We start from the raw sequence: 14,707 nt of genomic DNA on the forward strand, positions 1-14,707 counted from the left end.
GCAGGGCTTGAAAATGAAATTATTCCCAACAGTCGCTGCACGGGAATTTATTTAATTCCGATTCGAAACCAGTTTTCCGCATTTTTCTTACTTCTAGTGAGAAATAATCATCTCTAACGAGAAAAATTAATACAGCTTTCTGTTGTAATGTAAATTTCCTTTATTTTAGGAATTCAGTTTTATCTTTCTGCAACAGAAGAGGTTCCCGGTGATGGCATCACGGGGTCTGCAGATGTAATGTCTCGGCAATTCTCCTAGCTTGCCCGCTGGCAGGCAAGTGACTTTGTCCCTGGATTTGGGGAGTCCCATGTGTAACACTGCCCTTCCTCTTCACCTTTGCCAACCCCTTGTTTGAAGAATTCCATATTCTCAGTAACACCCCTGGCAGCTTATGCGGTGTGGGAGACTGTACAGTTGTAGCACCCAAATGTTTTGGTTTCAGAGCCCCTTGCAGAGTGGTGCTGACGCAGCCGTGCACAGCAGAGAGTGATGTTATCGTTGTGCAGGTGAGAAACGGAGGCTGAAGCTCTAGCAAGGACAAACCTTTTTTTTTTTAAACAGCTTGGACATCAGGGTCTTTCCTGCTTGGTTAAATACACCTAGATGTTTGGGGTCAGAATGAGATAATACAAGTCCCAGCTGGTTTGCATCTCCCAGGGTTTCCTGCTCAGTCCCGTGCTTGCAGAGGAGGCGGCCAAAGCATTACATGAATATCTTCATATCCTGCGGTCCTTGTGGCTAATTGCGTGTTCCCTTGCCAGGACCCTAATTGCTGATAGGACCTGAGGTGGGATCAATGAGCTCTATTTCTGGCAATGGTTGATTAAATCCTCTGAGGATTACAGGTAAATCAGAGTGTTCATTGCTAATAGGTTTCTAGGAGTGCTGGTCCCATCTACCTGTCCCGCTTTTTAAAGAAAAGTAGTCCAAACTATCTTTTGGATTGAGGGTAGCTCTTTGTACTTCTGTTCTCCTTGAAATCATATTGATATCTGAATACTGTAATATCAATATCAGGAAACAGCGGTGTTTCTGCACATTGTACAGGTTTGCCATTGCTATACATCCATGTCCCTTCCACATCCAAACAGTTTCTCACTTGTTGCAATGTTTTTGTCTCGTGGATTCTTCTGTGTTGTTTCCACATATCCTTCTGTTACATATTGCACGTTGGACTTCTGATTGACAACTGAAAGATAAACACACATTTATTACTGATTTTGTAAAGGGGGGGGGGGCGTACCTGCATGGTTTAAATATTTTGTATTTAAAAATATTTGAAAAAGAAGGAAAGTTTTGAAAATATTTTGACAATAATTACGAGCCCCTTTCTCTTTTAATGCAGTTTAGATGCTGGAATAAACTCATGTTGAAAGATGTTGGCAAAGTTCCCTCATTTTTGCCAACTGGGCTTATTCACCTGCCGAAAGCTGCCTTTGTTTAGACAAAAGTCCAAGTGTGGAGCAGAACTACCCCAGCTGAGAGGCCTGACAGAGCTGCCTCCTTCTGTAGTCACTGGCTGAGGTCAGGACTGATGAAGCACTGATGTTTTGTTGGTGGTGAAATCAGATGAGAGCTGTTCAGGACAGTTTAACAATAGTAGCATTCCTGGTACATACCATGCGTACTGTTTTTAATAGTGTTTCAGTAGATTATATTTAGAAACTACATAAACCCATTGTGATTATTCAGTCTAACCTATCAAATAAAAAGCAATGATTTTCATTTTGTGTGGTTCTGCATCACTCTTGCTGAAGCTATAATATCTGTGGTGGACCTCCGGGTATGAAAGGTTTGGGTTTGGAATATTCAGGTTCAAAACATGCAATTTGCAAATATCTCTGTATAGTAAGCTTGACTGCAATCTGCTCTGGCTGTGGTCAATAGCAATGTTCTAACAGGAATTAGTTTATATTGGTTAAAGCTTTTTACCATGTCCATTCTTCTCGTGGCCTGGACTGTCTTCATTAGATTTGGATTTATAACTCTCCAGTGTCTGCTCTGAAACATCATTTTCTGTGCAGAAAACAAATGTAATTAAGATGATGAGATTTTTCCATGACTATTCCTCACTCTCTGCCTTAAGCATAAAAATCCTGAGAGACTAGTTATTAAAATGGGGGTTCAATCATCCTGACCATCTAAGAGAGATGCTTAAGACAACAGTTTCATTGGCTTTTGTGGCACCTCATGTCAGCTGAAGTGTGGCCCGAGGCCATCAGTTACAGGGACTCTTCAATAGTTCTTTGCCACAAGTCACAGTCACTGTCTATGGGAGAAGGACATCTAATGGGTGGCTGGAGGAACCGTGTCTTGTCTCTGCTTAACAGGCTCCTCAGCTCTCCGGCCCCTCTGAATAAACCAGTGTCAGCAGTTGCTCGGACAGGGCCATCACCCACCTCTCTTCCACACTCCATGAGCTTTTTTCAGCTTCCTCATAAAAAGCAGGACAATGATGAGCAGCACGAAAATCAGAGCAGCCACCAAGATCGGCAGCAAGAGATTATTCTCCTTCTTTTTGATGCCTTCAGATTTCTGATCTTGCTCTGTAAAAGAGGCAAGTGTATGTTTGTGTTGTTAAATAGCTTCCTGTGAGACTCTGGTAATTAAGACAAGAACGATATATCCTGGACCAGGCCAAATGAACATGGTGGGAGAGCAGAAGTCACCTTATTGGACTTAATTTTAGGATGTGAGGTCAAATTTTTTCTTCTTGTATGAACAAGAAAAACTGATTGAAATCAGTGGACTCATGCTCTGGCACAACAAACAGTAAAATTTAGCTTTTTTCTAGATGATAAAAATGGTTGTTTCTGTGGTCTCTCCCCAACATTGCAAGCCAGCATTACCCTAGTGTACTGACAAAAGGTTTGGAGGTGGATACGTGGTCAGAGAGAACCAGCTTGATGTAAGAAAACTCATTGCATGTTTGGAAGCTGTGATTAAAGAGTTCTTACCAAAGGTGATGATGGAAATCACAGTTACATTTTCACTTGGTAGCGAGGCTTCTGTCCTGGCAAGTTCCTCTTCTGTGACATTGCCATTGAATGCTGTTTCAGTCCCTGGAGGAATGGAAAGGAGAACAGTATTTCTCTGAAGGACAAAGGGATGCTTAAGAAATGCATATTCTCCCAGTAGCTTTGAAGTCCAGGGCACCTGGTACTGCAGCAGAAAGGGTCTTCTGGAGCCCTTGACTTAAAGCTCTGTGCTCACACGAAACTCTGTATTTCGTTTTAATCTGAAGACCATCTAAGCTTTATGAACAGGAAATCCTCAGACTCTCTTACACATTGTTGAACTCAATGGTTCCCATTTACAGCCAAATTAAAACAAAGCTGAGCTTTGACTCTTTGGTCATTTTGGGGCTTTCCCTGTCCATCAGTTTGCTTCTCTTGCTTGCAAAACCATGAATGAGCATGTATCCTTTTCCTTAAAACAGATTTTTTTTTTGTATTCATATCCCCGACCACTCTTTTACTGTCTTCATTGCTCACAGCGGTGCAGTCACCCAGTGTGAGAATCCCCAACCTTTGCCACCGCCACCCATGTCTGATGATGTAAGGTCATACCGTTGGGGACACGATAACTCAATGAACCAGCCAATCCTTCCTTTCCTGCTGCAGCTGGCGTTACTTCGGACCCTGCACAGAGAGATGAGCTCTGACTTTCTTACGCACACAGGCAATGTATCTTTGTATAATTACCATTGATTTGTAAAACTAAAATGATAATGCATGCCGTGTCTACCAAAACTTACATATATCAGGTATGTAAGCACACTTAGTGGAAGTCCTGTTAAAAGATTCAAGCTTTCAATGTATGCTTATCAACATATGTACGAGTTGTGTATCAGGATGTAGCCATTCTGTGACATTTGTAATCATCGATGTAGCACTTTCAAACAAATATAAACAACGAGTTCATGTATTTCTAAATCAGCCAATTGATTTTTCACTGCAGGGCCCGTCACACTAAGCAGGCGTGTGTGCCCACCTTGGTGGGTTTTGGCCAACCAACTTGGGCAGTGGAGCTCTTAATTCTTCTGCTGGAAACAACTCCTCAGTTCAGTAACTGCAACCTGCAGCCTGCAATGTTCACAGATAACCGTTGTTGCACAGTGCCACCTAGTGCAACCGTCCAGAGAAATCCCAGCCCGGACTCACACCATGCTGGGATAGTGGCCGGTCTGGCTGCTGCTGCTAATGCTGATGTTCTTCTGCATCTAACCAGAGAGACTTTGTCTGCTTTCATGGTTGTAAAACTGAGGGCTTCCCGCACAAGGAAGAAATGCTGTGTTTTATGTTACATGCTTGTTTGTAATGTTGTTCTCAGTAGCATTTCTGTCCTGGTTTGGTAAATTCATGTAACTAAGACCAAACTTACAAGTAGATGTGACATCTGTTTGGAGGTTTTGCTGGGTTGGTGTTGACGCTGAGCTGGTAACTACTGGATCCTCTGGTACTGCAGATGGGATGGTTGGTTGGTTGGATTCTAAGGGGAAACCCCCTCAAACAAGACAAAAATCAGAAGACACACTTTGCCATTGAACTGATCCTTGAAAAATGAGACCTGCCCTGTATGCTCCATGCTGTGGACTGTTTGGGTGCTCCATCTGATCAGTGGTTAGACTTACAGTCCTACCCTCCCACCTTCAGCTTCCCTGTCCTCTGAATGTATTTAACGCTATGAAATGAGGAAAAAAATGAAAGTGAAACCCTTAACCAGTATGCTGTGGGTAGCATGGAGCGGAGGCTGTGCTGCTGTTCAGATCTGACACTGCTGCGGTCACTGTGGAAAAAAACAAAGCTGTTCTGAAGGCTGTGCAAAATGTCCCTCAGTGCTGATGGCAACTGGTGATAGATGCTGTGTTTATCTGACCTATGCATTAATTAAAAAGAGGCCAAGCAGTTAATGCCTACCTGTAGATTGCTCGCTCTCAGAGACATGCGTATCCACCTCTAGTGCAGCTGGTGCAGGATTTGTATTTGTCACTGAAAAAACCCAACAACAGTACAACTTTCAGAGAACTTTATAAGCATTTGTTGAATCAAGCAATCTAAGGAAGAATGAAGTAAGAATAATTAGATCCATCCTAAAGATGAGTAGATAGGCGGAAGGCGAACTCCACTCTGAGAATTATTAGACAATTGGCTTCAGTGTTAATTTACAATATTTACACCCTGCTTTCCAGGTGGATGTGTCTAATACACAGAAGACATGGGAAGCTCACAGCTTTTTGAGAACATGAACTTTGAGTTATCTTTAAAGCTTTAGGACAAACATCACCTGAATTCTAGCAGCAGCATTGGGGAATGACTTGCCTGAGCTGCTGTGGCTTAATGTTTAATGAATTTTAAGGTAGTCAAGAAGCAGGAAAAAGCCCCAAAATCTTAGTTTGGAGTTCTTTCTTTGCCCCAGGTAGCCCTCTCATTTAAAAATAGATTCCACGCATGGGGGAGTAGACTATGGGCTTCAGCTTTGCATATGTATCTGCACAACTTTCACCACTTGAGAGTGGTAAAATGGGATAGCCTCTGCTGAAGGAGCCTGCAGTACCCGTCCTAGGGAGATCCTCAAACCGGTAAGACGCCATCAGCTTCTCTTCTCTTAGTGCTTGGTGGTGAACAATGCAGCTGGCTGTTGAATTGGGCCCATAGGCGAGGACTGTCAGTGTGCTGTTTGTGGTCCATTTCTTCCCATCAGCTTCTAACTTGTGCTTAGTGTCACCTATATACCCATTGGAAGAAAATATTTAAGTGCTTTCTAGTCAAGAGCAATTTAATGAAAAACCTTCCAGGCGCAATCTGCATTACTTTCCTGTGCTAAAGCAGCACGTGATTACTGTGCACAAGTGGTTCATTGTGTAAATGGATTACATGGGAGCCCAAAGGCAGCAAGGTCATGTTTTCCTCCTCGGCAGTTGTTTAAGTGCAGACCTCGCTGCACCTCCTGCGCTCAACCCAAAACCTCTGCTTGGTTTCACGACTCACATCGGGAAATTCCCCTGTGGTACTCTGCAGGACCGTGACGAAATGTCCAAACACCCACCGGCACTTTTGGTCCTTACTGAACGGAATAAATTGCTTTGCTGTGTGCCACAGCCACGCAGGGCCCGCAGCGGGGAGCCTCGGGGCAAGGACCTGCCCTTTTGCAGCACAATCGAGATCTAAAAAAGTTCTGATTCTGCTATGTGATATCCAAGGGCACTGAATTTGTGTTTTAGTAGCTGTGGATTTGTTACCCTAAACATGAAAAGAAGTTGTTAAATTTGTATCAATGTGCAATATTTACATTTGTAATAAATACACATTGGCACAACTCTATTAAATCCTGTACAAGTCCTCCATCATCCCTCTTTTGAGGGATTTGGTTTGACTCTTCCCTTTTTGCAGCTGGGGGAAGTTAAACACAAAGATTAATTGCCTTGCCATAATGAATTAGAGCACGCCATGTAACTTGTCTGAGGACTAGTTCCTAGTCCTCTAGGTAATACTGACTTCTACTCATTTATACGATATGGAAAAATAAAGATGTATTTCATGTGACACAGAGAGACGTGTTTGAATAGCTCTGGTGGAGAGAGAGGTTTTTTCAGATGTTTACCTTAAATGCCCATAGTGGCACAATAATTTCTACAGCCTGTTTAATGTAGAGGTTCTCTGGAAACAAACTGATGCCTTCTCTTGATCTGTTACCCTTGGTAACACCCTTACTTCTTAAATGAAAGAAATTCCTTGTTTCCAAATTAGTCTTTACAGATGACTTGCTGTATCACATAGACCAGTATTTCTCAACCCTCTTTTCCATCCCCAGCAGGGTCACATAAGAGCTCAAAAGGATTTCAAAGTGTTTTTGCTAGGAAGGAAATAATCTTTGTCAGCAACAGCTCAGTAATTACAGCTGGTTCACCCCTGCTGAGCCCTGGTGAAACTGAGGTGCTGCCGGTAATTAAGGTGTATTAGCTCTTTTATAATTAGTATAAATATTTGCAGTAAGTGATTAAAGCTGAGAATGGAAGGGGGAGAAAGAAGTGTTACTCAAAGGCAGTCACCTGCAAAAAGAAGGAAAGGTACGTGCAGAAAGTTTGAGAAACACTGAATTAGGACAGTTATTTTTTCCTTTCAAGCATTTTAATTTGTGTCTGCCACAAGCAGGTGAAATCAGCACCTCTTCAAGCAAATATTCCTCCCTCTGAAAACCAGACCCAGATGAGGCCGACCAGAGGCAGCACAGGCCCTCTGGGGCCTGATGGCGTTCCCCGGGGCCTGCGGGGCCTGAGGTGGGAGTTTGGAGGTCGGAGGTCAGGTCCTTCTCACCACTGTGGCTTGCTCTAATGGCCGACACGAAGGCGAGGAGGAGAGAAAGGTAAGCATAGGTTTTTGTTAAAATAAGTGGAGAAGCGCATGGCTGGCTTTATGTATTGTGGGAGGTATTTAGTGTCTGAGTTGTGTGTTGTGATGGTACAAGCAATACACTTTATCAGGCCAGAACTGAGGTTGTTTCAAGTTTAAGGAAACCCCTGTTTTTAGAAGAACACTAGGAAAAATGTATATAAAAACTTAGAGGTGATATACTGCTTCCCTGAACTCTTCACAACTTTACAGCTGGTATTCCCCCAAGCCCTTACAGTCACATGCAGCCCAGCTCTTCCTAAAGACATGCAGGATTTTAGAACCTGCTTTTCCAAGACCCATGCATGGCTCCAGAGCACCGTTCCCCTGCAATCGCAGATAGCTCTCTGCCCTGGCTTTCACGTGGCTCACTTACCAGCTATGCTATTTCCCCTGAGTGCAATTCTCTTAAGCATAGGGCTTTATGTGGTTGCATTAATGCCTGTGTATCTGGCAGCCTGGATTTCTTTCTTTAGTCTTGATTTCTAGCTATATTCCGGCCAGCACACTTCTCTGTTGTTTTCTAGATCTCTTAGTTAAGAAAGCTATCGGGGGGGGGATATTACAGGCTAAGTTTTATGTTGCTTGATGATACAAAATAGAAATAAGAGCTTGTTAATACGTGAAAGAAAATACATTTGCATCTATGGGTATTTTCCTCACACTTCGACACGGATGTGCATTTCCTCTCTACCGTGCTACAGTTGCAGCTAATAAGGTAGCTATTATTAGAACATGGCCTTCAAAGCAGCTGTTTATATAGTACACAAGTTAAATCGAGCTGCGTGGTGGCTCCATTCCTCCTCATGTGCGTCCACCCAGATGTGTGCAGACCTCTCACTGGGGAGAGCCTCGCAAGGCTGTGTTTCCTGAGCTCTCTTCTTGCTTCTGCTAGTGAGCTGTCTGGCTCTGAACAAATTAATGAGAGAGAAAGGCTGCTGGTGTGTGTGTGAGCTGGTCAGCAAAGCTGAGGAAAATCTGTCTACTGGTCACAACATGGAAATGGAATGGATTTGTTAACTGACTTTATATCGGGCTTTGAAAATTGTGCCTCCAGAGTTTTGGTTTCGTTTTATTTCAATGGAATTTCACTCCAGACTCTCAGGGGATTTTGGTGCCGAGTGCTGCTGTTCTGCACTGAATGTGAGCAAGGCAGATGAGCCCTCTCCCTTGCACAAACACTGGAATTTAGTGCTGACTTTTCTCCAAACCGGCACCATGGGGGCCAAGTTGTACTAAATGAGTGGAGAATGAGTGGTAGTCCCAGCTGATTTGTTGCAGAAGGTGTTGCACCCTCCAATATTTTTAAACGTGCCCAAGGCTGATGAGAAGAAATTGTTAGTAATGAATCCCTGGTCCTTTAACACTTACCAGGGAGCTCAATCCCGTTGTCCAACAGCCAGGTAATCTGGGGCTGTGGTTTACATCCTTGGGTATAGCAAGACAGTGTAATGCTTCTTTCTGTGTCTCGGGACACTTCCAGTACTGGATTAGAAGGAGCAGCTGCAGCAAGAAGATTTAGAATCAGTTATAGTACATCTTTCTACTTGGTTTTATGAATGGCTGCATACATAGCATTATTTGGGGGGACTGAGCTAAGACCAGGCTTATCTTGTGTTAAGCACCGTACAATTGCATGTAAAAATGCAGGTCTGGAGTTGAGGAGCTGGCTTTGTTGTTCTGCTCCTCTGGAGCAAAGTAGGTGAAGGAACTTACCTAATACCTCAACAGTCTTGTTCTTGCTTTTGAACGGGATGCCGTAGTAGAAGCATTTATATACACCTTCATCGTGCACTGTTACGTTAGACAGTTGGATGGATAATTCATCCTTTGAATAATGCGTAAGTTTGTACCTCTGATCTCTTAAAGCTGTAAGGAAAAAAAAACCCAGCATGCTGTGTGTGTTGGTACATAAGAGGAAGACAGATAAGCAGTAATGAATGAGGATAGTTTTCTTTATTGCATTTTTTTTAATTCATCAACACTTGACGTAAGGGAGCAGTTCTAGCACAAAGCATTCCTAGCTGGTGCTGCGCTAGTACAGAGGCAGCAGTAAACTGAAGAAGGGAATGTGTGCTGCCAGCGGGGAAAATGTCATGGTTTTTCTCACTTTTATTTTCAGGGGGTCTTGTTCCTGTGTTCCCAGGTATTATAGCAATTTGGATTCTTTGGGTTCTAGATGGATAAATATAAGCAAACATTGGGGGTGAGGACATGATATGTGGTTAGAAAAGTAGTATGACCTTTGAATATAGAGCATAGATGCATAAACTGAGGACCTTTCTCTTCCCCATTCCCCAAGCCTTTATTTGGCCTTGAAAAAATCACTTCCCCTCTTTGGGTGTATTTTGTGATATATAAATGAACGCTATGGTCAGCACACACCTCTTCATTAACTGCTTATTAATTGGCTGTTTCGCTTCGCCTATCCTTGACTAATTACCTTGATTTTAATGAGACCATCTCCTAGGATATCTGTACTCTGCTGTACAGTCCCCTTTCTCCCTCTCAACTTTCTAGTCTTTGCTTCATTCCTCCTGCTGGTTGACCCATGGGAGTCCTCAGGGTCAGGCCAGCCAGTCACATGGACTTTTCCCACAATCACAGCACGGAAAGTGTAACTTTCTGCCCTTAATTTGAACTGAAACTGGGCATGTGTATCAGTCATTAGGGAGACAAAGACCTCCAAAACTGTCTTTTTATTTTTAATTTTTTTAGCTGAGGTCTTGTAAAAATGCGGAGTTGGGAGAAAATCACAGCAGTACTATAATTTATGGAAGTTATTAAATATTAAAGAATTTTGAAATCACCATGATGTAAGACTTGTAGCTAGCTTGTCATATTTTTACCTACAGTGAGACTGGAGGGAACTGATTCACGAAGTGGTTTATTGGAGAAGCAATGTGACAGAGATTCACAGTGGTGATTCAGAATAAAAAATTAAGATTTCTGTGCATAATGTAAAGCTTGGTTTCTTTCTAAATGAGGATGGTTTTCTTCTGTGTTGTAAAAGGAAAAAAATTCAGTGTATCGGACTTATCAAGGATCCACATGCTTTGCAAACTCTAGTCCTTGTGGGTCTTACATCATGCGTCTTACTGAAGCATAATTGTGGGATGTTGAAACTATGGGCTGAATCCTCAGCTGATTTAAGACAGATACTGTTTTGTTCACTTGGGTTAGAGTCTGTTCCTATAGATATCCATGGGTATGTTACTTATTAAATTGCTGGGTCAACTCAGCAGAACTTTAAGCATCAAGAGGGCTAGAGCCATTAAAAGATGGCGGTGCTGTAGAGAACTCGCATAAACGAAGGGATTCTTGCTACTCTCATCTACCTCTGCGGTGTAAAATACTGAGAACATACATATATGTCACAAATAGAGATAACTGATGGAGAAGGGAATTCCTCCTAGGTCTTGCAGTTCTTGGGTGTGATTCGACTAACAGACTACAACAGGAGAGAGGAACCCCTGCCATAGCCTGCTGTGGTTTTTGGAAGCCTGTATGTTAAAGCAGCACAGAGCAGGTTGCAATAGCCCTGTTTCCCATATTGATTAGCTGTCGGGGGCTCAGCATTGAGGTTTTTTGGATCCCATTTGAATCTAATGGTTCATATGCACTGTACTGAGAGTACTGAACTCGGGATCCTGGATTCCACAGGAAACAGTTCCTAATACATACATGTGTGTGTCATTTAAAATTGCTAATGAACACTCATCCCACTTGCTCTTCTAACTGAGTAAATAGGAGCAACAGTTACTCATGACATTGTCCATTCAGAAATATTGGCAATACTTGCAGGAAATACTAGTATGCTGGTTTGATGCAGGTGGCAAGACCCGGTGGCTGGGATTCCCAGAGCAATTGAAGAGGTCACTTGAAACTCATATTGCAGTTTCAATATGAGCTGGGTACCCAACATCATTTGGATAAACCCTAGTCATTATCATTAAAGCCTAAAGGCTTTAACAAGCAGGGATGCTGACTAGGCTCTGTACAAATGGGGAAGACTAAGGCAGTCCTCATCTTGCAGAGCTGTTGAATTTGGACCAACAAGAGGAGAGATATGGACAGAGAGATAAGATGTGTAGGGAGTGGAAGGGAACACAAGAATTGTAACTTTGGCTTTGTCAGCACATACTAGAAATCACTGCTTGTTTTCTAAAAATTTCCTCATTATGCACTACATTGAATTCCCTGATGAGCAGAAGAGTACCCAGGGCTTTCAGGCACGTCCACTCCTGTCTCTCTTGTAAGGCAAGAGTGGGGTTTTGTGCTAATCTCTTGGTGCTGGTGGTAACTACAGTTCATTGCTAAAAGCTCTAGTGCCAGACCACTCTTGTGGGGGTTTCCATTTCATCAGCTTCCTGTCAGAAAGGGGCTGAATGAAAAAACATCTCAAGCGGTTGGGTAGCAGGTGAGTCAAGACTGGCCATGGGTGAGAGCTGGGAAAGCCCACTCCTGAGTGACCCTCCAGCCCCATGTAGAAAGTGCTGCATTCAGTTTTCACACTTACCCCGCTGGGAGTTCAGAAAAATTGCAAACCCGTGAGGGTTTAACCACTGCCGGGCAGAACCATCATCACTGCTGAGGGTGCAGCGGAGATTTAGGTCCTCTTCTTCCTTTAGAGTTACAGTTTCACTGCTAGCTCCTGGAAAATCCCCTGCCAGAGATGAGGGGAAAAAACAAGTATTAAAATGTGACATGAAGTAAAGTGACAATGTTTTGCACAGAGTAATATGTCAACTTTCCTTTTTTCAAGGGTGTAAAAGTTTTTCTACATTAGGAAACTCGCCAGTGTGATTGTACTGATGTAAATAAATCACAGTCATTAGATAGGTCATCACAGTCACTCGGTAAGACTTGTACCAAAGATTTGTGATCTTCACCTGCCAGCGCAACCAGATTTAGTTATTGGATGTTATTTCACGCAAGCCATTGAAGAATTGATAGCAGACCCTTTTAATGCACGTTTTCCCTGTATGTTAACACAATAATTAATTTCCATTATTCCATGTTCCACTCTGGAGCTGTTGAACCTGAGTGAGCAGTGAATGATCAGCACCTCTGAAAAATGAGGCTTTTTTATTCAGCAAGTGTAATGCTGCAGCTGCTTTGAACTGCCTTGAAACTTCTTTCGCAGGCAGGATCAGCAAACCTGGTCTGGCACAGGTTACTAAAATGAAATTTCATTCTCTCTCCTTCCAGTTCATTTTACAGACATGCAGTAAAGTGTCTTTTTCTCTCCAGACATTCTAAGATATATAATACACTTTGTGAAAATATTTGATGACCTGGAATGAATTGCCCTCTCCAGAAAAAAGCATGCCCTGGAAAAATTACTAAGAGTAGTGCCTGGGTCAGAGTTAATAGGCAGTAAGAGGGTTTTATTTTTCATTCCTGTTTTGTGTGTTTTGATTTTATTTTCCAGGTAGTTGTCTGCTGCAGGTTCCTACTGCATACATTAGCACTGCAGTTTGGGGAAATGAATCTTTTTGGGCTTCAGGAAAGCTTTTCATTTTCTTAAAAGCATTTTAAAATATACCAGAAATGAAGCTATTGTGGGGCTATTCTTGCCGGACCTGATCTTTTACTACTAAAATCAGAGGAAGGACTTGTCTTCCTGTAAGACAGTAGTTTCCCACGGGGATCCCATGTCTCACCCTTGAGTTGAGCACACATGACATTTCCTGGCCCAGAAGTGGCATGGAAGAATGGTCAGTGATGTAGCTTGGGACTTCACAAATAGCAAGTACACCATGGACCTCTTCTCTTTCTTCACTAACTAGTCTTTGGACCCTGTAAGCCTATAGAAGAGATTTCCTTGTAATATGTCAATGTTTTCACTTCCGAATTTGTAAGTATGATGTATGCTGCTTTAGCTAAGGAGAAACTGCAATACAGATCTGCTGTCTATCCTTACTGCACGGAGCCAGGAGACACCACAGGCCAGGTTCGACTGAATTGCTGTACACCGGTGACGCCCTGTTGAACTTAGAGTAGCCGTAACTGATTTATCATCACATATGGCACATCAGTGCCTTTGGCTTATATTTCCTCTTGATTCCACCTCCATTTCCAAGGGTTAGTGTCTCTGCTGGTTTCTCGGGGCTTGTGCCACATGGGGGTCATTTGCAGAGGAGAGGTAGAAAAGGAAGACCTCCTTGCACGGGTTCCACTTGTGAAGACCCGCGTCAGGAGGTGCATGTTGTTAAGGTAGCAGAGAGGGCCTTGTCTGTGGTTTTTTTCATGGGGCCCTTCTGAATTTTTTTGTAGTGACGGTTTCCTGTCGCTAACAGCAGTGTGGGGTCTTTCAAGTCGCACCTTTTGAGATGAGAGCAGCAAGACTGAACAAGAAAAGGTGGGGGTGTTGCTTGCTTTTCTAAAACAGAAAAAAGCAGCCCCCAGAACAGAGCATATTTGTAATTTCCATGAGAGACCATGGCTTCATTCAGACCATGACTCACAGGTCAAATTTCCTTCCTTGTGTAGGGGGCAGTTTGACGTGGCTGTGGTCTTCAAGCCACCGAAGCCCACCACAGTACAGTCATTGGGGCGTGGGAGATGCTCTTATGCCACCTCCGAGGACAGTGGTTCTTGTACCGTGTGGATCCCAGGTGCCCTGACTACTTGGAAAAATTAGTCTGGCATCAAGTACAGTGACATATCCACCTTCTTGGCAAGAAAGGGCAACAATTTCTTGCTAGAAATTGCAGGATGCAACTGAGCAGAATGGTTCATGCCTCTGGTTGCTATTATTTTAGCCATCAGAAAGTGCACAGAGAACTTGTTGCGGTGATTGCACTCAATGCATCGTTTCAGAGTTACCTTTAGGACTGTAGCCTATAGAGACATCCTGTTTAATGAGTTATTTTTGACCTGTGGCTGCTGACCTGCGAGTGGGAGTCTGAATTAATTGTGATGGCCAAGGGCAGGTACAAATTCATCATGCAGGAGTCTGTGGCAGTATTGGGGGAAGCGGGGTTGTACGCTCAGAGTAGAAGCTGCTGATTTGGAGCAAGGCTAAAGGGCACTGCAAGTGCTAGTTCAGCTAGAATATAACTGACAGCTCCTTAAGGCCTGGCTTCTGTTAAACACGATCAATGGTAATGAAATATCCTAAGCATACGGCATTACAGAATGCTTTGTTGCTGTTTAGACACTGAGATTTGATGTAGCCTCTGTTAACAATACATTTGTGTGTGAGAGTATTAGCAAAGTGTCAGCAATAGCACTGCTATGGTTTCTGCTCCAGCATTTGTTAAGAAGGGAGAGGGACTATTGCTTCGGCCAGCACCAGGCTCGTGCGTGCC

At 43.1% G+C, this 14,707-nt stretch overlaps 1 protein-coding gene across 1 annotated transcript in view; it reads right to left on the reverse strand.

Annotated features, from left to right (window-relative positions):
- Nucleotides 1–1,058: 1,058 nt before the first annotated feature.
- The window catches only part of CRTAM (cytotoxic and regulatory T cell molecule), a 14,305-nt gene continuing 656 nt past the window's right edge, over nt 1,059–14,707 (reverse strand). The window contains exons 2-13 of the mRNA XM_009574309.1: nt 11,911–12,057; nt 9,108–9,260; nt 8,763–8,894; nt 5,557–5,727; nt 4,920–4,991; nt 4,723–4,788; nt 4,384–4,491; nt 3,570–3,641; nt 2,958–3,062; nt 2,400–2,546; nt 1,933–2,016; nt 1,059–1,189 (exon numbers count right to left, since the gene is read on the reverse strand). Coding sequence (XP_009572604.1) covers nt 1,059–1,189; nt 1,933–2,016; nt 2,400–2,546; nt 2,958–3,062; nt 3,570–3,641; nt 4,384–4,491; nt 4,723–4,788; nt 4,920–4,991; nt 5,557–5,727; nt 8,763–8,894; nt 9,108–9,260; nt 11,911–12,057 — 1,388 coding nt within the window. The remainder of the gene's footprint in view (nt 1,190–1,932; nt 2,017–2,399; nt 2,547–2,957; nt 3,063–3,569; nt 3,642–4,383; nt 4,492–4,722; nt 4,789–4,919; nt 4,992–5,556; nt 5,728–8,762; nt 8,895–9,107; nt 9,261–11,910; nt 12,058–14,707) is intronic.

The sequence above is a fragment of the Fulmarus glacialis genome, unplaced genomic scaffold (genome assembly GCF_000690835.1).
Source record: "Fulmarus glacialis isolate BGI_N327 unplaced genomic scaffold, ASM69083v1 scaffold17283, whole genome shotgun sequence".
Lineage (NCBI taxonomy): Eukaryota > Metazoa > Chordata > Aves > Procellariiformes > Procellariidae > Fulmarus > Fulmarus glacialis.